The sequence below is a fragment of the Trematomus bernacchii genome, unplaced genomic scaffold (assembly GCF_902827165.1).
Source record: "Trematomus bernacchii unplaced genomic scaffold, fTreBer1.1, whole genome shotgun sequence".
Taxonomy (NCBI): Eukaryota; Metazoa; Chordata; class Actinopteri; order Perciformes; family Nototheniidae; genus Trematomus; species Trematomus bernacchii.
In genome coordinates, this window is record NW_022987720.1 from 7,993,331 (window position 1) to 8,019,949 (window position 26,619).

General features: G+C 37.2%; 3 protein-coding genes across 6 annotated transcripts; all 3 read right to left on the minus strand.

Annotated features, from left to right (window-relative positions):
- Positions 1-1,158: 1,158 nt before the first annotated feature.
- On the minus strand, positions 1,159-15,090 carry mfsd11 (major facilitator superfamily domain containing 11). The gene is made up of 14 exons (XM_034142815.1): positions 14,844-15,090; positions 13,566-13,732; positions 13,427-13,482; positions 12,050-12,157; positions 11,088-11,167; positions 10,897-10,993; positions 9,851-9,909; positions 9,596-9,749; positions 8,287-8,330; positions 8,004-8,069; positions 7,795-7,920; positions 6,833-7,007; positions 5,770-5,905; positions 1,159-5,118 (listed from the first exon to the last, which is right to left on the minus strand). Exons 2-14 carry the CDS (start codon positions 13,659-13,661, stop codon positions 4,954-4,956), a joined length of 1,362 nt encoding a protein of 453 aa, XP_033998706.1. The 5' UTR covers positions 13,662-13,732; positions 14,844-15,090; the 3' UTR covers positions 1,159-4,953.
- A 1,818-nt stretch (positions 15,091-16,908) lies between these two features.
- On the minus strand, positions 16,909-21,399 carry srsf2b (serine and arginine rich splicing factor 2b). Of its 4 annotated transcripts, none has more exons than XR_004556859.1 (4): positions 20,674-21,399; positions 19,628-19,968; positions 19,070-19,239; positions 16,909-18,285 (listed from the first exon to the last, which is right to left on the minus strand). XR_004556859.1 is itself a non-coding variant. In XM_034142817.1 (3 exons), the coding sequence occupies exons 1-2, from the start codon at positions 21,156-21,158 to the stop codon at positions 19,641-19,643; spliced, it is 813 nt and encodes a 270-aa protein (XP_033998708.1). In that variant the 5' UTR covers positions 21,159-21,399; the 3' UTR covers positions 16,909-18,285; positions 19,628-19,640. The 4 variants fall into 4 exon arrangements, 2 of the variants coding, with proteins under 2 accessions (XP_033998708.1, XP_033998707.1); XR_004556858.1 differs by having other exon boundaries at positions 16,909-18,292; XM_034142817.1 differs by lacking the exon at positions 19,070-19,239.
- Positions 21,400-23,743: 2,344 nt separating this feature from the next.
- On the minus strand, positions 23,744-26,255 carry LOC117492526 (GTPase IMAP family member 7-like). The gene is made up of 2 exons (XM_034142818.1): positions 26,176-26,255; positions 23,744-24,830 (listed from the first exon to the last, which is right to left on the minus strand). Exons 1-2 carry the CDS (start codon positions 26,198-26,200, stop codon positions 24,151-24,153), a joined length of 705 nt encoding a protein of 234 aa, XP_033998709.1. The 5' UTR covers positions 26,201-26,255; the 3' UTR covers positions 23,744-24,150.
- Between the last annotated feature and the right edge of the window lie 364 nt (positions 26,256-26,619).

Below are 26,619 nucleotides of genomic sequence, written 5' to 3' on the forward strand. Positions count from 1 at the left end.
ACTTCTCTAAATAGGAAGGCTTTTATTTTTAAGTTGTGACCGGATACAGTATTTAGCATCCATTCTCGCTTGACGACATCGGCACTGTTGACAGATTCCCACGTTGGGATATATCCTCGCAGCGTTACAGGTTGCTATGCAACAAGCTGCAATCATGCAGCGTTCAAGAAAGAGTAGAATGTAGTCTTTTCCAAGAATAAAAACACTGTCTTTATATTTTTTACATAATAAAGCAAAAACAGTACTGTAACTTTTGCTTATCTTACAGTTTACATCTATTAAATTAAATAAATTGCTGTAACAATGCCAAAGTATTGCATATATTGAATTATTGCAGAAAATGTATGCACTGTTAAGACAGGTCAGGAAGTTTATTCGTTTTGCAATTAGTTTACACCAGCATACCAACAATATTTATTATATTAAAGATCACCTATCATGCTATTTTTAGGCAATAGCATAGGTCTCAGATATATAAAAATATATAAAAAACATGTCTATGAAGTGTTTTGCTCAAAATACCAAACAGATCGCCCTTTCTAGCCATGGATGTATAATAAGAACTGAATACAGCGTGGGAGGCGGGGTCTCGTTCTTTCCTATGAGAGCTGCTCATTGGCGCATGAAGTCAAAATGGCCCAACTTTTGAGAGAGCGAAACATCAGATTACCCATCATGCCTGGCTGCCAGAGCAGAAGAACCCGGTACAGGTTAGCTCTGAGTGTTAGCAATGCTAATGTAAACACCGACCATATTACGTCCAAAACAGTGGGGCATTGTTTCTGATAGCAACGTTTCTGATAGTGCTGTGGGTCCGCATTGCCGATATGACGTCAAATCGCTGCAAATCTGGATCAGCTCAGTTGTAGCCCCGTTTTTAGAGATTTGGGTACAGAGGAGGAGAGAGGGTTTTATTTTCTGACGCTGCGTTAGTTCCCTGACACACCGGGGACACATATTTATGTATAAAAGACATAAAAAAGTGCATTTGACATGATATGTCCCCTTTAAGATGCATGTCAATGTTTTCCTTTTTCTTTTACTTCCGCACTATTTTATGTAATATCTTGAAAATGTATTATTACAAATCTTAATCATTTGTCAGGGTGATTATCAGCAAAAAATATGTGTAATCCAAATATAAATGATGCAATCCAATTCAATTTCAAAATAATATTTTATTGATAAAAAAAACAAGCAAGCGAAAGTTCTTAATTACTACATTCAAGTATAAAATCACCATCATAGTACACATGCATTTCCCTTGACCTCATTGAGATTGATTGCATTTGCAACATGAAACTTAACTGAATGCGTTTCATTTGGCAATAAATGAACTGGATAAATGTGCTGTATTTCATACTTTGACACTTTAAACAAAAGAAAAATAACATACAGCATCTAAGATATAGTTCCTTGTTGCCCTTTCCCATTTCAACATTACATAAAGCTGTCTGGAAAAGACAAGAATGTTTTAAGGCCCGCCACATTTATTTAGCACTGTGCCGTTTTGGCATCAGATCAGTTTACAACAGCTGTGATTAAAAACAATAAACAACACAGAGTCTGCAGCCACGCCAGCCGCTATATGAGGCATTAAAGGCCATCGTAAAGAAATCAGATTAAAGTTAAGATCAACGGTTTAGTGGCTTTGAGGTCAGAATATTAACTGATCTTACAAATCAAGATGTATTGAGTCTCAGTGGTTAGTCATGCTAATTGTCTTTGACAGCTTTTACGCGAAATGTTTGGTAAAAGTAATAAAAGGAAATCGCAGCTGGGAAGAGGCTAATATTCTGGGGAACAAAATCAAATTTTTCACAGTCACATTTTTAGAACTTTCTGAGAGGAAAGTCACAAATGACTGTACATTTCAGACTTTAATCTCAAATGAATTTCTTGCAAATCAATGACTTTTTTTGTAAATGTACCACTTTAATCTCAGAGAATATCTAAGAATGTTTCTAATAAATATACAACTTTAATTTCATACATTCTGAGTTTTCTTTATGAATATTAACCCCCTCCGACACCAATGTAATTCATTTTTCTTTACCTACAATATTATAGTATAATACCCAAAACTGAGCTGCTGGCGTAGCTAAAAACTCTGAACTTTTCTTTTTTTTATTCTATTCTTCTGTTTTACCATCTTGTTGTCTCTTTTTCCCCTTTAACATTCTCCATATTAGGAGACACAAAACAAACAGCCACTGTTCATTTCATTTGAACTAAATACAGTCACTCATTCATAATGATAAAAGGGTCCCAGACTGCAGAGTCATGAAGGAACAAGACAAGAAGAAAAGACAGCATCACAGAATAATTAACAACGGCATATTGTTTCATTGTAAATCAAGTAAATACAAAAAAAGCCAGGGTGGGTGGTCATAATCTGAGAATATTCAGAATTTCAAAGAATACAATTGTACATTAGCGAGAAAAAAAATCAGATTATGTAATTTTTGGTAAATTCACGACTTTAATCTCAGAGAATATCAAAACTATTTTCTTTTGAATGAAACGCTATGATATCAAATTATTTTCTGTAATTATTATTTTTTTCATTATTATTTTCAAATTGAATCTTTTTTATTTCTCTAACCACGACCCCCTCCCCAGGCTTCATAATGACTTTTTATTTTATTTGTAGCTACAATGGCTCAATACACTGTTGTAAGAGCGAGGCGGAAAGTGTCCCACATACAAATACAAAAAATGATAAATTCAGTTTCTTGATAATATTTCCCTTTTACCTGCTTAGCTCCCATTTAGCTGTCTGTAACGTCAGGTGACCGCAGATCGTAAAAGCTCATTGTAAGGTTGTGATAACCTTGTGACTGCAGCTGAGCATGTAGGACAAACTGGGAGTTCAGCAGAGTTCACAACACAAAGCTTCATGTTCACAGTCTTTGACAGAGTCCGTTACACACAAGGAGAGGAGAACATCATAACAGACGTATGGAGCCCAGGAGCTGTCAGTATTTTCTGGGATCAAGGTTGGGTTTGTTCGCTTGATGTGCAAGAGAGAGGAAAGACTTCTAAAGGCTAAAGTGGCATTAATGTATTTCTTATATTGTCAATAAATCCCATGAAAAGACCAAAATCAAAAAAAATTGTATTTCACTTCCTGTCTGTGGATCTCAGCTCAAAGCCCATTGGTTCCCACTGAAGACTTACATTTTAAAAACAAAAATAAATAGTTAAATGTTTAAAAAAGTATTTATCCCTTCACTGTTTGCTTTATTAGAAGTGCAATAATTGGACAACCGCAAAAAAAAGAAGGTATGATTTCATACAAAAATGTCACTGAATTATAGAGATTTGCTGCTTTTGTCAGTTTTTTTATATCATGTTAAAGTTAATTTCTTTGACAAAAAAAATATTTAAAAGACAAACTTAAATTTGAGAAGACATTTTCCACAATTTCTTTAGACATTTTATCAACCAAATTATGGAGAAATTACTCTGCAGATTTATCGATAATGAAAATAGTCATAACATGCAGCCTACGTTTGGTATCAAACAAAATCAAAGGGACTATTTTTAGTGGCGGATGAATCAACATTTAGGGCTCTAGAGAGTATTTGTGGTAGCCGTATGGTGTATCTGAAATCAAGTTCATGGTGAAGAAGTCACATGTCAATGTGGCTCATTGATGTGTTTTTAAATAGTTATAAACAACAATGGAGCAAAATACAAATACTAGTAAGAGGATGCATTAATATTTGGTTTTGGTCTTTTCATGGGATTTGCTAACAATAAAAAAAATACAAAATATCTCCAACCTTATCCATTAAACCAGCTGAAGAAGCAACAAACAACCAATGAAAACAGTAAAGTCAGTGTTAATTCCTCAGCATGTCTTCCCACAGGCACTATTGGGATACATCATTGTTGGCAGCCCCTCCAATCAAAAGTGCTTTTTATTTCATTAACACATCTCTATTCATCATGCCTCAGTAAAGTCAGTTAAAAGGAATATTTAACCCAAATAATCGATCATTTGTATATCTATTATTTCCCCCGTGTCACCTAACTTATTGACGCAAAATGTGTTTTTCCTCCAATGAATGGTGGCTGCATTTACCAGCAGTGGTTTGATGTTTTGATCAAGTTTAAACAGAACTATATCAAAACATCAGACCCTCGCACAACATATGCAGTATAATACAAAGTGTTTTAAATAGTGCAGTTTTAGTTCAAAGTCTTGTGTTTGTGAAGTAGTGAGAATCGGACAGGATAAGTGGGACTTGGATTATAATACAAAGGTTGTGTGAGAATTTGTTAAGGGAGGTTATGATAAAGTATACCAACATTTACTTAAATTCATCAAGATATTTAGAATCTTTGATTACCATAAAGAAATGAGTGAAAAAATTAAAACAAGGGGAATAATTAATATACAAGTCGAAATTTTGTGGGTACGTTTTTCCTTTAAAATCCTTTTTATACAACAAAATGCTTTTTTCAGCCTCAAATATCGAGGTATGCTGCTTTTCTCTGTTTTAGATGATATTAAAGTAAATCACTTTGGCAAAACAAGGCATTTAAAGACATCACCTTGGATTTTGAATATCTGGGATGGACATTTTTCACTATGTTCTGTCATCTTACAAACCAGCCATTAATCAATAATGAAAATAATGTCATCTTGAAGAATTCCAGGTAACACGAGGCGAGTTACTGATGTAAACATGATCATTTAGTTGGGGAAGTTTTTAGAATTAGATGGATTATTTTCAAATGTGTGTGCACAAACTATGAAAATATCAGATATGAGGTATGCTTTGTGTGCACTAAGTTCCTCTTTAAGATTTGTCTTTTACTTACAGATAAAAGTCTAGATTTGGTTACTGCAGCTGCTGCTGGGTGTGAAAAACAAACATACCCCAGTGTCAGTGTCTGTTTGTTGAGGCTGGTTTACGTTCATCATCATCATCCTCCTCTTCCTCATCCGATGCTGTCGTAGTCAGTTTCTCTCCGGCGAGACTCGGCCCTCCACTCGGCCAGGAAGAAGGTGATGGTGCCCAGGAAGCCGAACACCACCAGGATGAGCAGCTGCCAGTGCAGCAGCAGGTAGTTACTGTAGAAGAAGGCCAGGGCGGCCATGATGGACTGCAGGGGGGAGACCACAATATGTTACAGCACATGTATACATCACCCTGTGGTGCTCTGTAGCTGAAGGATGATACATCTTTACATGATTTTAAATCGGTCCTTTTCTGACACCAAGATCGAAAAAAGTGTACGGTAAAACGTGGCTTAAAACTGTTAAAAAATAAATGTATGACTCATCAAAGGGGTTCAAAGGGGATACGCTGCTGTTCGAGAGACCAGATGAAACTAGGACAGTTTATGAAGAACTTTAAAGGTTAAAATAAAATAAAAGTGACAGCAGGTGGATTAGTCTAGAGTCTAGACGAGTCTATACTTGTGGATTTGTCAGTTTTTCTTTGTGAGTCTTCAAAATAATTGACCACTTTAATCTCACAGAATATCCATGTTTTCCCCCTGTAAATGTATGACTTTTTGAAAATCATGCATGCTTTTCCCAGAGACTTAACCCTCTCACCTGGCTTTATAGTTAAAGTGTTATATTATGTTAGTGAAATATCAGTCTCAAAATGACTCATTTCACAGAAAATTGGCGGAAACATTGTGACATGTTTTAAACAGGTTTTGGTCATTTTAGGACATTTTAATTCAGGATCCTGAATTTGTTCTAACTTTTTTCTAAGTATCAATTATTTAGCGTCCGAAACCCACCTGTATGAACTTGAAGACGGCGAAGGCGGGAGCGCTGTTGTCGCGGAAGGTGTAGCCGATGATGCTGAGGAGCTGCGTGTTGAAGCAGCTGTCGCCCAAACCCAGCAGGAAGCTGCAGAGCAACGCCACGCCAACACTGACACACACACACACACACACAGAATGTTAAAGAACACATCATGCAAAAAAAACATTCGCATCAGAGGGGCGTATTGTGTCCCAAAATATGGATTAAATGGAGTAAAATAAGCCCTGAAACACTGAAATTACATCAAGCACACATTCAATAAATTAGCAAATAAATATATATTCTTAAAGATATTTTCAAAAACAAATGATTAATGGAGAAAAACAACAATCAAAACAGTTATACCATTTGCAATGTAAGGCATCTGCTTGTACCAGAGTATTGTTACAGCGTAGCATTAGTAATTGTACTGCAGTAAAGTATCTGTACTGTAACGGGCCGTCTCCACGGCAGCGTTAAAAAAATCTTGGAGGTGGGCGTATCTGAAGCTTGAGGATTTTTTGCGAGCAACCAATCACATGAATCTCCCGCCCGCGACATACGAAGCAAAAAAGCCCGAAGTAAACTGGATATAAACTCCCCAAAACAGGCGAAAACCTACCACTGTCTCTGCCACCTCCCTCCATGCCTGGCTCCTCCGGTTTATATCCCGGTAGGTCTGGTCATAAAGCACCGGGTGATTGATTCGCTACCGCTAATTTCTCCTCCATTTTTTGGAATATGAGGAAATGACCTGCGGTATTTCTCTCCCAGCATACACGCCGTTTGATTGGCTAGAGCTTGAACTGTCAGATTTGCGTACACGGGATTTGATTGGCTGACGCTTCCACCTCAGCCTCAAAAGTTGAACATTGTTCAACTTTGGATCTTGAAAATCCTGAGAATCTCCGCTCGCCTGCCCACAATGCATTTCGGCGAAAGCGAAAAAAAGTGACGTCACCCCATTCAAAGTGAATGGGCAGAAGCGTTTCAAGATTTTTTAACGCTGCCGTGGAGACGGCCCGTAATACCCCCTCCTGGCTGTGGCATCTGTACCTGGGGGTGATGTAGGCCTGCAGGTCGGTCCCCTCCTCGGGGGCCAGCGGAGCGTCGCTGGAGATGTTCAGGAAAATCAGGTAAAAGGCGATGTAGTGCGTGACGAGGCCCAGCAGCACCACAGGGTTCCTCCCAAACCGGCTGCACTTGTTCATCATTCCAAACACACCGCCGCCTACCCGAGGAACAGAGGGAAGAGGAAGTGAAATCATCGGAGAAATTCCTCTCTGCAGAGCGGTCATGTGACAAACTGCATCACAGTGCATTTACTAAAGTATTGTACTTAAGCACAAATCAAGGTAGCCTACATCTCAGATGAAAGTATTGAACTTATGACTTCATCCCCTTCCTGTCCAGTTCAAACCATGTATTTCCAGGTTATTTTGATATTTGGTTATCATTCATGATTTACTTTTTAAACTGGAAATATGGTCAGAATGTCTACACCAGCAGAAGTAAGGTGTATGCTGCACAGGGTTGTGGGACAGGGTAAATACGGAAACGGGATTTACATTTTAACGATAAAAAATAAGTTATAGAAAAAAAAATTTATAACTTTTTGAACAAATGTATTATTCTTTACCGTGATTAATTTTAATACCATTATTATTACTTTTATTGATAATTTAGTTATTTTTGTTAAAGGCTGATAAAATGTGTGGAAAAAGATGGTGTTGGTATATAAATGCATGTTTGTGAGTTTACCTGTCCCTTTAAATTGAAAGACAAAGGGCTAAGATGTATTGTTGCAGATAAAACTGTCCAACAGTATACAGGACGGGACTGAGAGGGAACGTTTTCAGCACAATCAATATTTTCCCTTCATTGAGGATCTGAATAAAGGACTCTTTCTTGTAGTGAAGTCTGTTCAAAGAGTGGTAGAAGTGCTTTCCCTGCAGTAAAGGGTCTGAATAGGTCTTCCACTACTGTCACTGGGTGTAGAAAGAATACTGAGGACTCACCCAGAATCTCTCCGACTCCGATGCAGATCCCAGAGATGCCGATCAAACTCTTTGCATCGTGGCCGAAGCTTGTCATGGCTCCGATACACGTCCCGTAAACCCCGCTGTAGAAAGTGAGCTCCAGGCCTGACAAAGAAGAAAGCAGCAATCCAGACTCATTGTTCTGCACATAATCATACACACACACACCTTAACATCATCTCACCCACCTGTGTATCCGATGCAGAAGCTCAGCAGCAGCATCTCTTTGGTGACAAACATTTTGCACGCTTTAACTGCAGAACAAAGAAAGGTGGAGGTTAGCAGTTATGTTAGGCCAACGTTTAAAGGGATAATTGTAAGATTTAGAAATGGGGCTGAATGAGGTTATTCTCCACAATCAGTGTGTTGTCTACAGTGATGCAGTTTGGAGGAACAGACAGGATACAACCACACTTCATTACATCACAATTCCCCTTTAAAAGCCTGCAGGTGATTTGAGTCAAAACTTACCAAAAGCATCCAGAGCTTGTGAGCCGATGCTCTGGTGCGACGAGCTGGAAAGAGGAAGACATTTGGATAAAACTGTTCTTCGACATTTCACAGGCTCATATTTTTGTTAAGTTGACATTTTCACCTTTAAACTCATCCCTAAACGGGACCTCGGTTGTCTTAGTGACCATATTACAGCAGTTTGAAAGACAAATGTGGAAAAGACTACAAAGGATAGCATTTACAGAAAAAGGTCACCCGTCTCGTCCTGCAAAAACATATCACCCCAGCTCCGGGCGGGACCACGAGGTCTACCATCTGTCTTTTGAAAAATGTCTCTCCAGGACATTTTCAACAATCTATGGAGGGTGTTCTCCTTCTTGTTAAATAATGTTTAAAAGGACTGTTTGCTTCTGACATCAGGACCACTAGAGAAAAGAGGCCCAGCTGCCTCAGGCTGCCTGTGCAGTGGATTATTAGTTATTACCATTGAGAGCCCCCCAACCCAAATAATACATCAGGCTGATTTGGACCCCCCTAACATATGGATTTATAGGAGTGCAATAAATAAATCTGTACAAATATACATTACAGTATAAACAGTAATGAATTGAAGAATAAATAAGATCATAAAAATAAAGAGGAATCCATAAAATAATTTTTAAAAAGCAGAAAAAATAAAACAATGGTAAGTTAACAAAGACATTTGGAAAAGTAAAGAAGATGTGGAAAACTCAAGAGGAACAAATACAATTGTGAATAGAAATGTTTTTAAATATAAAAAGGAAGAAAATGAAATAAAGTGGAATACATAAAAGAATAAAAAAGTAAATAAAGAATGGTGGTAATACAAAGATAATTAAATAGAATACATAAATGTGCAACAAAAAAAAGTCATTAGTAATTAAAAATATGGAAATATAAAGAAGAAGAAATTAAAGAGCAAGAAACAAATAATAATTAAAACAAAGACAAATAACATTTTCACGTGTTTTTTCATATTTGTTTACCTATAACCTTTAGATTATTAAGCGCATCAGTGTGTCTATCCTTTATTTAAAATATGTTTATGTGAAATCACCTGTGTGTGTATGTATTGTTTTTCTATATAGATTCTATATATTTTTTTCTTGACCTTTGAAGTACTTTGCCCTTATTTGTATTTCCTCTTTATACGTTTATTGTATGCACTACACAAATTGAAAGCCTAATTGTCAACAAACTTGATAATAGGAACGTTTATACAGAATCCTGAAGTTATATTCTGCAGGACAGTTTGATGTTTGTAGTTTTCCAGGTCTTTCCACACAGCCCCCCAGGTGTTCCTCACCTGGCTGTACTCTCAGTAGACTCGGCCTGCAGCAGCGACTCCGTCACGTCTTCAGGAGCCGCCTCAGGGCCGGGCTTCCGGATGAGGAAGAAGAGGAAGCAGCCGACCAGACTGATGACCGTGAGAGAGATGAACACCGTCTCACGGTCTTTGTCTGGGACACACAGCAGCATGAGTCACATGATTACATTTCAACTGAAGGGAACTGAACTCCATTAATAGCCGTTAATGCACATGTACAGTTTCTCTTCCTACCGGTTATGTGATCGTGTCCATGCCAGGCACAGTATATGTAAAGATTTCCAAAGAATAAGCTGCAGAGAGAGGAGGGACGTTAAAATGAGTTTGAAACTGAAAACTACAGATGCAACATTTAGTAGAGCATCTGAAAAGTAATCGGAAGCTACTTTAATAATCCTTTAATTGCTAAAGGAATATTTGACCCCCAAAAATGATCATTTGTTTATCAATTACTCAACTGGGGTTACCTTGAATTCTTGAAGAAAGTTTATTTTTCTACCATGACTCCATTGTGAAACAAAGAATCCAAAAAAATAGAAAATTCTTAATGATATCAAGTAAATAGGGGCCTAATTAAGTAAAACCTTAATATAAAACACTTTGGATATTTAAAACAGTAAAATGCATGGACTTTGGACTATACTTGGACTATACTGCATACTGTGTGAGAGTTTGCAAACAGGTGTTCTAATGTGGTTTTACTGGCATCAAACGAGGCCCCATTTTATCAAATTCATCAAGACATTCTTTGTTTTTTGATTGTTTGTTCAGAGTGGAGTCATGAGTAAAAAAAAAATCTTCAAGAATTCAAAGTAACACGTTACATTACATTTCATTTTATTTGGCTGACGCTTTAATCCAAAGCGACTTAGAATAAATGCAAAAACTATAAAGATTCGAACACTGAAAAACAAAGAAAGTGCAGATATATTCACTTCAAGCAAGTCATACTATTGTAAGTGCTGGTGAATTCATTACAAGGCCTAAATTAACTTTGCAAAGTGCTTTTTTTTTCTTTCTTCAAGAATTGAATTGCCAAGGTACAATCGAAACAGATGCGTTTTCAGATTGCGACGGAAGATATGCACAGTTTCTGCTGTCCTGATGTCAATGGGGAGCTCATTCCACCATTTAGGAGTCAGGACTAACACAAGAGGAGTAATTCATACAATAATCATTTTCAGGTCCTTTTTAGAAGGGAATAACTACTTTAAAGTAAAACATGTCATGCATAAATATCAGAGATTTGCTGCTTTGAGAAACTAGGGTGGTAGTTTCACCTGAACTGCAGCAGCGCCCAGAAGATGCCACTATTTCTTCCAATGGTGTCATCAGTGGAGTTGATGGCAAGCACATTTCCCTGAGCCGTCCACAAGACTTGAAAACACAAGTAGAAAATCCGGAGATATGAACAAAGAGAAAACATGCCGTCTTATTCAAAAAAATCCTTAGATAGAGTCTCTTATTTTACCTGCTGCTCCTATCCCAACCAACACGGACGCTGTGTAGAAGCTCCATGTGTACGGGTAAATGAACATAGCGATGTAGCCGCTGTGGAAACAAGAGACATACATTTGCATTAAAAGGGTTATGTTAGTTACATCTGCTTTTTTTTCCACAGGGTCAACACTAAACATGGAGAAGAAGCATTCATTTTTCACGCTAAATAAATCTGGAACAACTCTTATAAAACTGAAACCCTCTATTTTAAAGGTCCCATGTCATGCTAACAAACGCCATTGTAACACATAATCACTGATGTTCCGCTGTAACAGTGGTAGACCATAGTGGTAGACTCATCAGAACAGAGTGGGCGAGCTGACCAATCAGAGCAGTGGGCTCACAGGGAGGGGGGGGGGGGGGGGGCAGGAGCGCCAACAAGCCGCTTAGGACAGAGAGTGAATACACATACTATACAGAGATGCTGTATGAGAAACCAATGTGAGTTTGGAAAATTGCACAATATAAATCTATTCTAGTAGACCTCAACAATGGAATTATGATCAGTAGAAATGGCCATGACATGGGACCTTTAAAGTCACGGCTGAAGACTCTGTTTGCCACTGCCTTTTATTAATTCAAATGATTATTTATTTCTTACAAAGCACCGTTACATTTATTATTGTATTTTATACCCGTGTTATTCTATTTTAGTTTTATATTTAATTTCTACTGCTTTTAAATGTATTTAAAGCGGTCCTTTTATAATGCGTTTCTATTACATGTTTTGATGCTTTTATTGTTTTTTGCAAAGCAACTTGAATTCTTGTTGTTAAAATGTGATTTATAATAACTTCACTCGCCTATAAAAGGGGCAATTGTATCACCTACATAGAATAAACAAAACCTATACATTTTTCTTGACTGTTTTTACATGTATTTTTTATTTCACTAGGTATATCAATAAACTTCATGTAGTGTTTGTGGTCTGACCTGTATAAAAGCCCGCTGAAGAACATGGAGAGCTGCGGCCCGATGACGGTCACCACCGAGGGGGCGATCAGGTTGGATGCAGAGAAAACTCCGTAGATTATCGCCATGCTGCAAGTGACAGAAAACACACCGATTATGCATAAACTCAAGTAAAATGTGTGTGCCACTTATCTTAGCTGCTAAGATTCTACTTTAAAAAAAAATCTAAAACCGTTTACTTCTACAAAAGAGGCCAATTATTGCTGGTAGAACTAATGGATAGTTATCATACACACCAGGTCAAAGATTTATCAAGAATAATTGTTTGAAAAATATCAGTTTTACCTCCGTACAATTTTTCTTTGAAATTTGTGAGAAATAAAGGCAGTTTTAAGCTGAACAATTGTATGAATGTAACAGGAGGTGTAAATGTAAGTAGATGTTCTTGAAGTCACTTAGAGTTGAGAGAAACCTTTGTGTAAAAAGTGTATTTGTCCAAGTTTAATAAATGTTATTTTTAGGGTTGCCTTTGTTTGCCATTTTTCACATTCAAAACCCAAATACTGAATATTCCTTTAAGAAAATGAAATGGCTCTGCTCTTTGGAAATGTGGAAATATAAAAGAATAATAAATACAAAATAAAAAGAAATGTGGAAATATAAACACACACAAAAATAAGAAATACATAAATAAAATAAAAGAGGAATATATAAATAAATCAATATAAAATGTTGTTTGAATTGTTATTAAAACGTGCTCTATAATAAAGATTAATAATATAATTATGTATACATTATTACAGTATTTATTCTACTATCAAGTATTTCATTTAACATTCAGTTTGATATTATTATGTTTCCCCTCTGTGGGACGAATAAAGGTATATTCTGTTAAGTATATATATTTCCTTAATCCTGCATTTAACTTGCACCATTATGTCACATGCACTATTTTATTTCTTTATTACTTTTGATGTCTTTAGTATAGTAGGTTGAACTGTTGGAAGATCCTGGGTCTTAAGACCATTATAAAAAGGCTCTGCAGCTATGACAATAAGCCTTTGAATCTTGAATCTTTTAATATATTATACTCTCATTGTTTGAATGGCACAAAATGGTCTTAAAATTACAATCATATTGTTTTTTCCAGTTATTTCTGGAACAATAAATTCAACAAAATTAGACGGATCTAATCCAAGCTTTCTAATAACTCTCTGCAAACTTAAGTGTATGCAATTTCCTGACTGACTGAACTTGGACCAAAAATCCCCTAAAATGGTTAACCTAAGATTTAACTATGCTTCAAGGATTTTTGAGTGCGACAGATTTGATTATAGAAGATGCCAGCAGATTTGTATCCAGGCAGAGAAAGTGTGCAGAATATCTAAGCATACCAACCTGGTGTATCCACTCCCATGGAAGTCAGTGTTGTTGAAGCTCTTGATGACAGTTTGCTGTAGAGATTGAGAAATAATTTTGTTAAGCACTGAAGTATGATGAATTGGATCTAAAATGAGCATTTGTAAATTCAGCCTACCTCTATATTGCCGCATGTTTGAAAAGCAGTGAACATAAACATAAAGCCGAAGCCTAAGATGACGATGTTTAACAGCCTCTTCCCCTCAGGACCCATTTTGCAGGATATTTGCAAATTCCTTGAGGAAGTAAAGACAAAAAAAAAATCTACAGGCGTGAACAGCACATCTGAAAATAAAAGAAGAGAAGTACAAATCAGAACAACAACTAAAATATTACAGTCACTGTCTGCAACAGTCATACAAAAATAACTTTATACTGAACTTGACTCAAACACATATTTATTCAAAACACTGATACATTCATACACTATTCATGACACGTTTCTATTATAGAGCACAATGATAATTTTGGCACACTATAGATCTACAAACTATAAACTTTTTCTTATAAAAATAGTTTCCCCCTACCATTACCACCTACCTACCATCAATCTGTTTTTGTTGATAACTGCATAGGAATGACTACCTAAGACGTGTTGTTAAAGAATTGTATGCTGAATTAGGAAGTGGATTGTTTAGATCACAATAACACCTAATGTGTGTTTTTGTCCCAGCATAATGGCTGACTATAAGCAACTTAGCTTTAACTGACATATTTTTAAAGGGTGTTTATCTTACTCTTCATGTGTTCAACTGAAGAGGAAAAAGACAGATGTGTGTATGTGTAACATTACGTTTAAGAGAACGTCTGTACAGTTAAACCTAGAAAACACAATTAAAAAAATGCTTATTTGTGTACCAAACTTCCTTAAAAGATCAGTGGTTTAATCACAAACACATACACTTACAAGACTCTAACATTTCATAAACGCTTTGAAATAGTATGTATTTGACAGTATAGAAGACGGATCATTTCGGCACACGATATATCTGCAAACAAACACTTACGTCTATAATATAAGAACTTTTAGAATAGTTTGCCGCCAGTCATCTCCACGAGTAGGCTTCCCGTTGATAAAAGCCCAGCAATGACTGCTTAAATCAAATGTGCCCTTCAATTATATGTTGTTAGGGAATTAATTTCATGCCGAATTGTTCAGTGGATTATCTGGATCACATCAAAATCTAAATGTGTGTTTTATCCCTTCATTTTGTCTGACTGCAAGGCAAGCAATGGAGCTTTACTCGGCTAATTTCTAAATGGGGTTTTGTACAGTCTTATTGTATTGTACCGAGGGTAAGTTTCAAGACAATGACAGATCACAATAGACAGAGGTGTCTTTTTACGTCAAGCTTAAGAAAATCAAGTGCAGGGTTTGAGACAGAGAACAACTTACCAACACCGCTGAAGCTGTTTAGCTAGCTGCTCCTCTGTGTGCTGGCTCAGAGAGTTATTAGTAACATAGTTAGCTTCTTGTGGTAGTCCCGGTATCCTTAATTACTTTAAACTAACTTCAGCATCGCGTTAAACTGCTTTCGTGGAGTGTTTTCACCGGTGAACAGGACCGAAACTAGAATTAGAGGCAGTCATGTGAATTAGTCAGCTGACTGTAGTGCTGTTTCGCTAGTTTGAATCTTCGATTTACAAACATTCAGCGCGGAGGGACTTCATCAACAGCGGATCTGCTTAAACCCATCCAGTGTTGTGTAGATTGTTAATGCAACATGGATTCTACTTCCGGTTAGTTGTTTAGTTATTGAACTTCAATCAAAGGCAAACTTAAATGTAACTCATTCTTAACCACATTTTATAATATTCATGTATAAATGCTAAGTTATTTATTGTTTTGATTTTAAAATAGAAACTGTTAACCTTTATGGGTAACGCTACAGCTAGCAAGCCAATAAAACTACTTCCGGATAAAAAAGTGCCTTTTTCATTTTTTTGTAAATCAAGTAGAAATGTTTATCGAACAAATGTACATGCAGTTTCATATTTTAACGATATAAACAAAGACAAATGTAAATGAATAAAACAAATTGGTGAAGGGCAGTAGAACATAAATATATACTTATGATATTAACACAAGTAAAATAAATAAGAAATGTCTTTAAAAAAAATTGAAACAAAATGTTTTTATATTTTACCACAAATCTTCTTTGCTCTATTACATTTATTAATTAATTAATTGTATTAATTAATAATATATAAGCCAAACAAAGGAGGGATTATTGTCTCCACTAGGCACAATAAATAATATTTACCAGAGGTGGTAGTACTCAGATCTTGTACTTGAGAAGTACCAGAAAGTAGGAATACTCTGTTACAAATAAAAGACCTGAATTCCAGATGTTACTCAAGTAAAAGTTGAAAAGTATTGGCATCAAAATATATTGAAAGTACTAAAAGTAAAAGTACTCATTCTGCAGATTGGTCAATTTCAGAATAATATATATGATGTGTTTTGATCATAATTATTGATGTATTAAAGTGTTATCAAAGCTGGTAAAGGTGCAGCTAGTTTTTTTTTGTATACTGCGGGGTAGCTTGTGAACTCAATTACTCCAGGTGTAACTAAAGTCTGATTTAAATGTTGATAATATTTCACATCATTAATCCAAAGTAACTGCAAAGTAACTAAAGGCATTACATAACCGTAGTGCAGTAAAAGTACACTTTTTACCTCTGAATTGTAGTAGAGTAGAAGTACAAAGTAGCATAAAATGGAAATACTCAAATAAATTACAAGTATCTGAAATTGGACTTAACTACAGTACTTGAGTAAATGTACTTGGTTACTTTACACCTCTGATATTTACCCATAAAAATGATTGACAATGTTATTCATGCTGCTTCTTCTCCACTACAACTCAGAAATACATTTTGAACTTTTTACTCAACTATTAATGTTACATTGACTCTTGCATCATCTACACACCATAAACATATTGGCTCACTAGTGATATTTATTTCATGCTGTCTCGATATCATGTACCTTTTAAGGGATGTTTTAGTTTATTTACCTCCCATTATATCTTAATATTTGTCCAGGAACATTTTGTATACATAGTATATCTGGAAATGTAGTGTTTTTATTTTTGTGTTGATACTTTATCTCAGTTGTGGAATGTAAAAAGGTATATTTAATCAAGTATTTTTGTTATTGTGAGAATACATCTGTATAATACAAAATGTGCACATTACTGCCACTTTTAATGCAGATATATATATATATATATATATATATATATTTTTATGCATTTTACAAAACTTTCCTCGTCTTATTTCTCAAATGTTTCTTATATTTACCATTATACTTGTAGAACAGTGACGAAAAACATTTGGAATCTAGTGAGTATTATCACAGTACTTTTAATGCAGTAAATTATCTAAATACCTCCTCTCCCACTTGCATATGTTTTAAAGCATGCCACATACACCACAAAAATAAAACGAGTCAATTTTAGACAAAACACCAAATCTTTAATGAAAGTCACATTTATCATCCATGACCATACGGAGAAAAAAGGAAAAAAAGCATTTAATCTTACAAAGGGTGAGACTGTAGCACTGCACCACTGGTAGTCACAGGAGCACTCTTCAGAGCAACACGCCACCTTAACAGCTAACCAGCAATACTCAACGGCTACACAACTGCGCCTAGTGCACAAAACAAAACATACAAGCAGGATTAGCATAAAAAAATAAAATAAAAATACCCCACAAAGACACTTTGTCTAGCGTCCAGTAAATTATGCCCTGGCAACAAAATATTGAAGGCCCTTAAAATCTGTGAAACAATCTTCAAACTGATGCATCAACCCCGGTCACTTTTCACTGTTTATGCAATTACATTTAACACATTTATCACAGGAGTTAAAATGGTCTGCTGTCCTGTCTAACAAATACGCCCTGAGCTGCTGAAATAAGAGATTGTAAATTAGGTTTTTTGAGGGATTACTTCAGTTTAATGAATTGTTTGCACTGAAATGAAAATGATATAAAGCATAGTTTGATTTTGTTGTTGTAGATTTATCTTTGTTAACATTTTTTTTTTAGAAATGCTTCTTTAGATGTGTGTGGACACCACGGGCCTGTGTACGAAATTACCGTGTTGGCTGATTTTGGGGATGAATTTTTTGTTTTAAACGAGAGAAATGTCCGCATTTTGAAATGGGACAAATACACAAAGACGGCATTTAATCGCTTGAGTTAGCAAAAGGTTGAATAAATTGAGAAAATAGTCAACATAATGATTGATAAATGGAAAAAAAATGGTCAGTTGCAGCTCTAGAAATGTTTCCCTTTTTAATGTCAAATAGAAACAGCTTTTTGCCAAGAGAATAACTCACAAGTATAGTTACATGACCAACATTTGACCTGTGGCTGTTGCATGTGATTGAATTGTTATTGTAAAGTTTGTTTCTTTTATATTCATAAGCTGTGTTGAGACAGTTGGTGATTAAATATCTCTGCTGCAAGTAAGATTAAACAAAGCCAGACAATTGAAAGAAACCCAGACTACGTTCTATCTCTTCCTGACACAGGCCCGTGGGGAGAAGAGCGCACAGAAGAGGTACAAACTTGACTTGTTTTTATCCTGGGTCATCTTTACAAAACCAGGTCAGAACAGTGTTTCCTCTCCACAGTGAAACAGATTTTTAAAATCATTATGAAAAATAAAAACAATCACAGCACATTGATGAAGTGACAGAGCCATTTTTGTGGCCAAATGAATAAAAGAAACAAAGCATGGAAGACACAATAATAACCTTTTACAGCGGCACACTGTTGCTTGGGTTGGATCCAGTCTGCGACGTGAAGCTGTCAGTCGTCCCCTGAAAACTGCCAGAACAGAGAAAGTTAGACAGAACCAAGTCAGAGAGGACTGCAGAATTCATCCAAATCAGACTGTTTTTATTTGATTTTCTTATAAATAAAAGCCTGTTAATGCATTGCCTGGACTACAGCTCATGTAGTTTAGCTTCACTAAAAGACCGTTAACTTATAATTATTATAGTCATGGTCCCAAATATTCATTTGCATAGCTTCCCCCCCCCCCCCCCCCCCATGTATTTTGTTTTGCATGTTATTCCATCTCAAAAAACTTTGCCATGTAAAGGTGAAACAAATAATATAGACTGCACACTTAATTGCAAATGTGTCTTTTTAATCATTTTTAAGCAAGCATCAATGTTTGATTGAATTTATGTAGCCTATGGCTGGATCCCAAATCACATACTTATTAGCCTTATTTTTTAGTATGTAAACAATTGGGCCATAGTACTTTGTAAATATTTGGCGCCATGAACTTTGACCGTCTTGCATATTGCAAAATGTGGCTGCCCATGTGTTTGTTGCATACTGCAATTTACTTTATATGCAATAAAACATGCAAAAAAATAAATGTCTGACAACTAAACAATACTATATTAAATAACAAATATTGAGATACTTGACATAATTTATATTTCCCTGCCCTATGTTGAACAAAAAAAAGGGAAGTGAACCAACTGATATGAGGAGACAAACCTCAGCACCCCGAAAGCCCCAACGTTTCTGGGCTGGGGGCAAGCACTGGAGGACAGTTTAATTTCCGGTGGTGTACACAGACAGACGTACCTTTACACCAAACCCCAACTCTGCCTGCCTCCAACACCCTGCTGCACAGAAACCCCCACCAGCAGCCGCAGCAGCAGAGGCCTGCGGGCAGCAGCTCACCACATAGCTGCTAACTGCTCATACTGCCTCAGCTCAGCAAAAACTCCACTTTAGCAAACAGGATGCCGCAGCTTGGGAAGGAGAAAATTCCAGATTTGGTTTACAGAACTGTTCTTAACAAACACTTAGTATAACTTAGTATAGTTAGTGTTCACTAAAAAATATGATCTTTCACACTGGGTATTACATAAATGTGATTATGGGTTCGAAGACTTTGCAGGTCACGATTGCAGGGGGGGTAAAAAAAAAAGACTCATGGTGCATCCTTTCGAAGGTAAAAAAAACAGCTACTGTTATTTAAAACCAAAAATGCCAGAGTACCTGCTGTATTTGCTGCTTACGGGGATAAACTTACCAAGAGTAAAATTCAAACTACTCTTTCTCCCGTCCTGATATTTAAAAAGTTCAAAAAGGGACACAAAACAAAACAAATATTTGCAACATGTAGTCAACACTCACCTGATGTTGAGCTTTATGGGGTTTCGCCTCCATTCTCTGCTGCGGTCTTGGGCTGGCTTTTAGATCTCGACCTGGACCCTCTGGAGGGGGTGCGGCTTCTGGACTTGGACTTGGACTTCGATTTGGACTTGGACTTCGATTTGGACTTGGACTTAGACTTGGATCGGGACCTGGATCTAGAACGAGAGGGGGCCTTGACCTTCTTGTTCCTGGGAGAGTGAGACTTTGATCGGGAGTAGGAGCGGGACCTGGATCTGCTGTAGCGGGATCGGCTTCGGGAGCGAGAGCGGCTCCTGCTGCGGGACCGGCTGCGTCTCTTGTCTCTTGGGCTGGGAGAGGAGCTGGAGACATTCAGTGTGTTAAGTTAGGGTCCAAAATGTGGAAACAGTTGGAAATGAAACACGTTTTTTGGGTCTCAGACATGAAGACTTCTTGGTTTTCTCTGTTTTACATCATATCAAGTGGAATTTCTTATAAATGTAAATAGTTTCAGTTGTGGCCAGTTGGGTAAAAAAATTAAAATACGTTGGAAAAGTTTTGCTGTATCTGGATTATGCAGTTTCGCTAAAATACTTCAATTGCGTTCTCTGGGAAAAGTATTGTTCAAAAGAGCACGGCCCTCATGAATATGGAAATTATTCAATGGAGTCTGGCAACAGTTATCCAAAAAGGCACGTGTTCCTACCCTGTATTTACTGAAATAGTAGTTATAATGAAAAGTTATGGATAAATAAGGTGTACTGGTAAAATCGACATTGAAATGATACAGAAATCAAATGCATTGAAAGGGACAATATTAAAATGTAAAGAAGTGGCACACTATTCACAGACTTCGAAAGTCACGGATTAGGTTTTTTTTAAATATATATTTTTCGTATTTAATCTGTGCTGAATTGTCGAGTGGATATTGCTGGTTCGGAAAAATACTTTACTTGTGTTCGATGAGGACAATAATGGTAAGTAAAATGGGATCCCTCTGAATCGGCAGTTTCTTGAATGGAGTCTGGCTACTGTGTGTATAGAGCTGTTTGCGCGCCTATTCTTACCTTCTGCTTCGTCGTCCACCGTATCGCCTGGTTGGACCACCTCCTCCTCGTCGGCTGCCTCCTCCACCACCACCGCCGCCGCCACCACCGCCTCCGTCGCGATCGCGATCGCGATCTCGGTCGCGGCCACCACCACCACCACCCCCGCCGCCTCCTCCTCCTCCACCTCCTCCTCCACTACCACCATAATGAGAGTCGGGTGGTCTTCCGTACCGGGCCATCTGGACTCGCAGCTCCCGTCCATCAAGGAGCGCGCCGTCCATGGCGTCCATTGCGTCTTCGGCGTCACGTTTGTCGTGGAAACGCACAAATGCGAAACCGCGGCTTTCTTTCGTGTATCGGTCTCGGGGGATGTAGACGTCCCCTACGCGGCCGTACTTCTCGAACACCCGTCGGAGGGTTTCTGGAGATGTTCGGTACGTTAAGTTGTCCACTTTTAGGGAAGTCATGCCGTCGACGTCTGGCGGAGGCCTACCGTAACTCATGGCGATTAGCCTTTGAGGCCTAGCAGCCTTCCTCAAAACACTTGAATTCTCGGCTACGAAAGAGCCTACCTGTTTGTTAAAGTCCGCACACACTCACACTGGGTGTTCTTTTAAATGGATTCGCCTCACCTGTTGAGTATTTGAGGCTGAACAACCACTAAATAGGCGACTGCTTCCCGCACAACTCCGTCTGCCTCGCGTTCAACAACTGCCCCGAACCAGTGCGTGAAGTGAACTTCTTCTTCTACTCTCAAATTGTGGAACGCCTCAGTATCACATTTAACCCACCAGCGCCCCCTGTGGAATCACGTTTTATCTGTGTTCAATATTAAAACGACACATTTTGTAATTACAACAAGTCTTAAATTAATTTAGTACAGTATACAAAATAAATAATGTATAAGTTCCATGATATAGTTTGTAGCATAGAATTAAGGATAACATAAAACATACACGTTTTTTACAGTCAAGTTTCAAATGAATATGAGTAAAATGTTTGTATTTTTATTGAATACCATTCTGGAAATATAACAAGTCAGACAGACGAATTGATGATATAAAATTGACAGACAGAAAACCCAAACTTAACTTTACTTAAACAGTTACAATATTGAAAAGGTTAAATAAATCAATTAATTTTCATCATTTTTTGACAGCAGGTTTTACATTTGATAGTATGTGAAAATATATACTAAGATTCTTTTGTTGAATATAAGGTGAAATATAATTTGTTTCAATTCAAAAGCATGTAACAGGTGTTCATTAAAAGAAGTACAATATTGACACAATAAGCAAATAAATGAAGAAAAAAAGGTTATTTAGTTCCATGACAAATGTATGTGTGAATAGAGATAATAAATAAGGATATCCAAAAAAACATTTATACAAACCCTTGCTTAACATTACTTAGGTACAGGTATAATATTAAGGACTTATTTAAAAAGGAGAAATAATAGGTTTTCGTAATATAAAGTGTTTAAAAAAACAGCTCTGGAGACCACTTCAACAGACACAGGAATGGATTGGATGCCATACATGTAGAGATTGAGATTTATAACACATTTGGAGTGCTCTCTTAAAGGTGGGGTAGGTAAATTTGAGAAACCGGCTCGAGATACACTTTTTGTTATATGCCATGGAATGCTCTTAACATCCCGATAGCAATGAATATCTTAAAGGTAGGGTAGGTAAGTTTGAGAAACCGGCTCGATATCGCTAGAATTTGAAAATACACAACCGGAGAAAATCTGCCACTTCCTTATAGAGCCCCTCCTCCAACACACACGAACGCGCACATGACCAATGAGGGCACGAGATAAGTTTGTGCACAGATGGAAGGCTGACAGGCAGGTAGGCCATCCAGTTATTTTAGCCGGGCCGGCTAAAATGATTCGTCGTGCTTTTTACAGTATTACGGCTTCCACAGATGACATTTTTGTATGGATTTTTTGTCAAAGCACTTAAGATATTCATTGCTATCGGGATGTTAAGAGCATTCCATGGAATATAACAAAAAGTGTATCTCGAGCCGGTTTCTCAAACTTACCTACCCTACCTTTAAGTGCTTTGACAAAAAATCCATAAAAAAATTTCATCTGTGGAAGCCGTAGTACTGTAAAAAGCACGACCAATCATTTTAGCCGGCCCGGCTAAAATAACTGGATGGCCTACCTGCCTGTCAGCTTTCCATCTGTGCACAAACTTATCTCGTGCCCTCATTGGTCATGTGCGCGTTCGTGTGTGTTGGAGGAGGGGCTCTGTAAGGAAGTGGCCTATTTTCCGGTTGTGTATTTTCAAATTCTAGCGCACTCGAGCTGGTTTCTCCAAAATTACCTGCCCCACCTTTAATTTAATTTGTTTTTAAATGTAACGATTTTGTTTAACGTACGCACACTGAATAAACCCCATATAATAACTGAAAGACCAGTCTTCTATGTAATATATATAATTACAATGAGTCCAGTTTGTTATAATATTTACGAATATATGCATCATCTTTGATTTTGTAAGGAAACACATATGTTGGGAGCATTAAAAAGTATACCACCTTTACCATCCAGAGCCTGATCTGTCTGTTTAATACTATATAGGAGTTATTCTCCTTAAAAAAGGACTTTCTGAAGAAGGTGTTGTTGGAAATGTTGTCAATAATGTTGTTATTGTCTAATTAAAAAAAAAAAACAGATGTGAAATTACAGCCCAGTCAGATGTTTTAAAGATTCCTTGTATTGTAACAGCTTGTATAGATCAGGTATAGATACATTTTGACTTTTTTATCCTGATTTATTTTCAACCTGAGATTGGTCCTTATTTCAAGTTCTAAACAAATTAATCTATAGGTGATACACATCCTTCAAAAAGAAAACAAATTATGATGTGTTATTTATGATAAACCATTTGCACTTACACTGAGTTGCAATGTGGTGTTTCAAAAATTATACTCATACTTTGTGATGTATAATTATATTATGGCACTTTACATTACATGTCACTTGTTAGATGCTTTTATCCAAAGCGACTTACATACTCAAACTGTGGGCAATCCCCACAGGAGCAATTAGGGGTGAAGTGTCTTGCCCAGGGACACGACGTCATGCTGACTGCAGTGGGTTTACATCTTTTTGTTTGTATGTTCTTCTTTTCTTTGTTTATTTTTGTACTTATACTTTTTAATATTCGTTAACTTTTGGTTGTTAAACACCAAAACCCAAGCCGTTGGACTCTTACACCAATGACTTGACGGGACTTGATGTCCAATTAATTTCCTATAAAAACAAAGGTAATTTTGTTCATGTGCAATAACTACTGGGTGGTCTACAAAAAACTAATTGTAGTATGCAAAGAAGGCAGGTCAAACATGGCAGAGGGCACATTAAATGTAGGACCTTGGACCTAAATCTTTCAAAACAAGACAACTCTGGTGTCTTTCAATGGGCAGCAGGCTCTAAAGGAACGCGGTGGTACATTTCTTATTAAAAGCTACAGAAAGCATTCAAGTAACAATGTGTTTCCCAATTACAATACCTATGACAGCGATCGCTCCAACTGCACATAGAGACAGAGTGATGATTCTTTTGAAGGGGTTAGCTTCTCCTTGTGCTTCACCATTTCTCTGCACCATGAGGTTGATCTTCTGCAGCAGCTCTTTAACTTGGGAGGGATCATCTTTTTCTCTGTTGTCTAAAACATGGTACTGCCCATGACATTCTCTAATGAAGTCACGCAGGGCCGAATCTTCTCCGATTAACTCTTCAACGGACCGTCCATCAGCCCTCAGATCATCTCCTCTGGTGAACAGGGCCATGGTGTAGTATGCCGCCTCTGTACCGAAGGCCTTCTGGATTATTTTTACCATTTGCCTTTCATCCTCAGTGAATGTGCCGAGCTGCAACACGACCAGGTACACAGTGGGTGTGCCGGGTTCAAGACACGCCTGGATCTCCTTCATCTCTTTGTCACGGTTGCCTCTCCTCAGACCAGGAGTGTCAACAACAGCCAGTTCCTGATCATTAAACCGCCCTTTCTCCATCTGGCACTTCTGTGTCACAGAGGTGGAAGAGATCCGCGACTCGAAAGACTGTTCATTCCTGAGGATGGTGTTTCCTGTTGCACTCTTACCAACTTTCTTCTTCCCAACCAACACCATCTGCAGCTTTCTGGCCTGCTGGTTATCTAGGGAACAACAACAAGGCCGTCATTGGTGTTAAACGTTTAAGCATGACAATGAGACACAATTCTGCAACACAAGTTTGACGACATTCTTGTAGAACTAACCTTTCTTCTGCTACCACACCTTAGCAGGTAGCAGAAGAAAAGTTAGTTCTACTTTCTATCAGCCTTGTGAATGTCTTTGTGTGTCATCATGGAAAAATGTGTTGCTGGAAACATACTGTAACAGGAACTACCACAGAAAAACTAGTTTGTTTCAGTAAATTCTTGTGATCACAACTTTGAAAGATGCTGCCACGTTATGTTACAGGTGCAGTTGAGATCAAAACGAAGTTGAGTTTGAAGATTCGCATGGTAGAAGTAAGATTTCTGGAAGTAGGGAGTACAAAGCGTAGGAAACACCAATCCCCCATTCTTCTCGCAACTAGCCCAATTTGGCGTTGCGGCTGGTGTTATCCAAAGTGGTCTCCAAAGTTATTTTTTAAAAGCTCAAATAGGGCAAAAGCTTCAAGCAGGGAGGAGTGAGACAAATACGTCTACTTAATTTTTCTCAAAAGCAGACCGACTCTTTCCGCATGAACGATTCATTTGAGCCTTTACATGTATATGCTTTGAACCTTTCGAGTTTTGATCTGTTTTGAACATTATGGCATAACTTTTCAGGATTTTTTCCACCACTAAGTGCTTCCCCTCCCCATTAATCTTCTCCTAGAATCTGGTTGGAATGGATTTTCAAAAAAGGAGTTTGCGTCAAACCACATAATTTAATTGGAATTGTTCATTCACAATTATTATAGTGTAGCTCAGTACTGATTATTATTGTTTTTAGTCAAATTATATTACTGTTATAACAATTATTATTACTAGTTCTAGTGTTAGAGGGAGGAAACGGTTGCCTATCATTTTAACAGCTGAGTTTATCACCACTTTTGTTAATGTTATCTATTAAACGTAAACATCTTGAGGGGAAATTGTGTGCACATGCAATAAAAAAGATCTAAAAAATAAATAACAGAATCTAAAGATTGTATTTTATTTGTTTGTTTTTATCTCCCATCCTCCTTTTCTTCTACTTCACACAAAACCACCACCTCCCTTTCCTGAACATCATCACCAACACCCTGTGCAACACCACCGCACACCGAGTCGGACACAGCAGCAGCACCGCGCTGTATACCGCCAAATATGTACATAAATGTGAAAATACGTGTCTTAAAAATAGACAGCTAATAATAATCATGTTTATTGTTTGGAGAGTCGGTTATTACATCAATAATAAATGCTACTCCTAAAAGTAACCTGCTTATGTAAGTAGGAGTACTTTTTATTAAATATTAAATATACTTACCATGGTGAATACTTCTGCCAGACATGTTGGTGTTGTAAAGTAATCTGAAGTTCTCCTCACTGTTTATGTTGGGATATTGACTAGGCTAGTTTCATTTTCTCCTCCCTAATCAGCTCAATCACAAATAACAGCCAATCTGGTGCCAGTATTAAATGGTTGTTGGGTAGAAAACATGAAAGAAGTTGAAGGGGTTATCCCTGTTGAAAGAATCATAGGTGACTTAAGTAAAAGTACATTTTCAGCAACATGTTTAAGTAAATTGTTATTACTGGTACAAAAACATGTTAAAGAGATATTCATGTGCTTCTGGTTGTGTGGTTTATTTGTATTATAATAAATCAACATATGCTAAATGCTGACCATAGTTACACGCTGTATTGGTCCTCATAGTAATACATATTATATATCTGATCAAATAAAGCCTTCAAATAATTTAAGAATGGC

Excerpts from the sequence above, each read along its gene's own strand:
- mfsd11 (XM_034142815.1), bottom strand. The coding sequence starts at position 13,661 with ATGGGTCCTGAGGGGAAGAGGCTGTTAAACATCGTCATCTTAGGCTTC. Across the intron at positions 7,921-8,003 it reads CTTCTGCATCGGATACACAG|GCCTGGAGCTCACTTTCTAC; the intron begins GTGGGTGAGATG and ends CTTCTTTGTCAG. Across the intron at positions 5,906-6,832 it reads CAGGCCTACATCACCCCCAG|TGTTGGCGTGGCGTTGCTCT; the intron begins GTACAGATGCCA and ends TGTGTGTGTCAG.
- LOC117492526 (XM_034142818.1), bottom strand. The coding sequence starts at position 26,200 with ATGTCTGGCAGAAGTATTCACCATG. Across the intron at positions 24,831-26,175 it reads TGGCAGAAGTATTCACCATG|ATAACCAGCAGGCCAGAAAG; the intron begins GTAAGTATATTT and ends GTTGTTCCCTAG.
- srsf2b (XM_034142817.1), bottom strand. The coding sequence starts at position 21,158 with ATGAGTTACGGTAGGCCTCCGCCAGACGTCGACGGCATGACTTCCCTA. Across the intron at positions 19,969-20,673 it reads GGTGGACGACGAAGCAGAAG|CTCCTCTCCCAGCCCAAGAG; the intron begins GTAAGAATAGGC and ends GAATGTCTCCAG.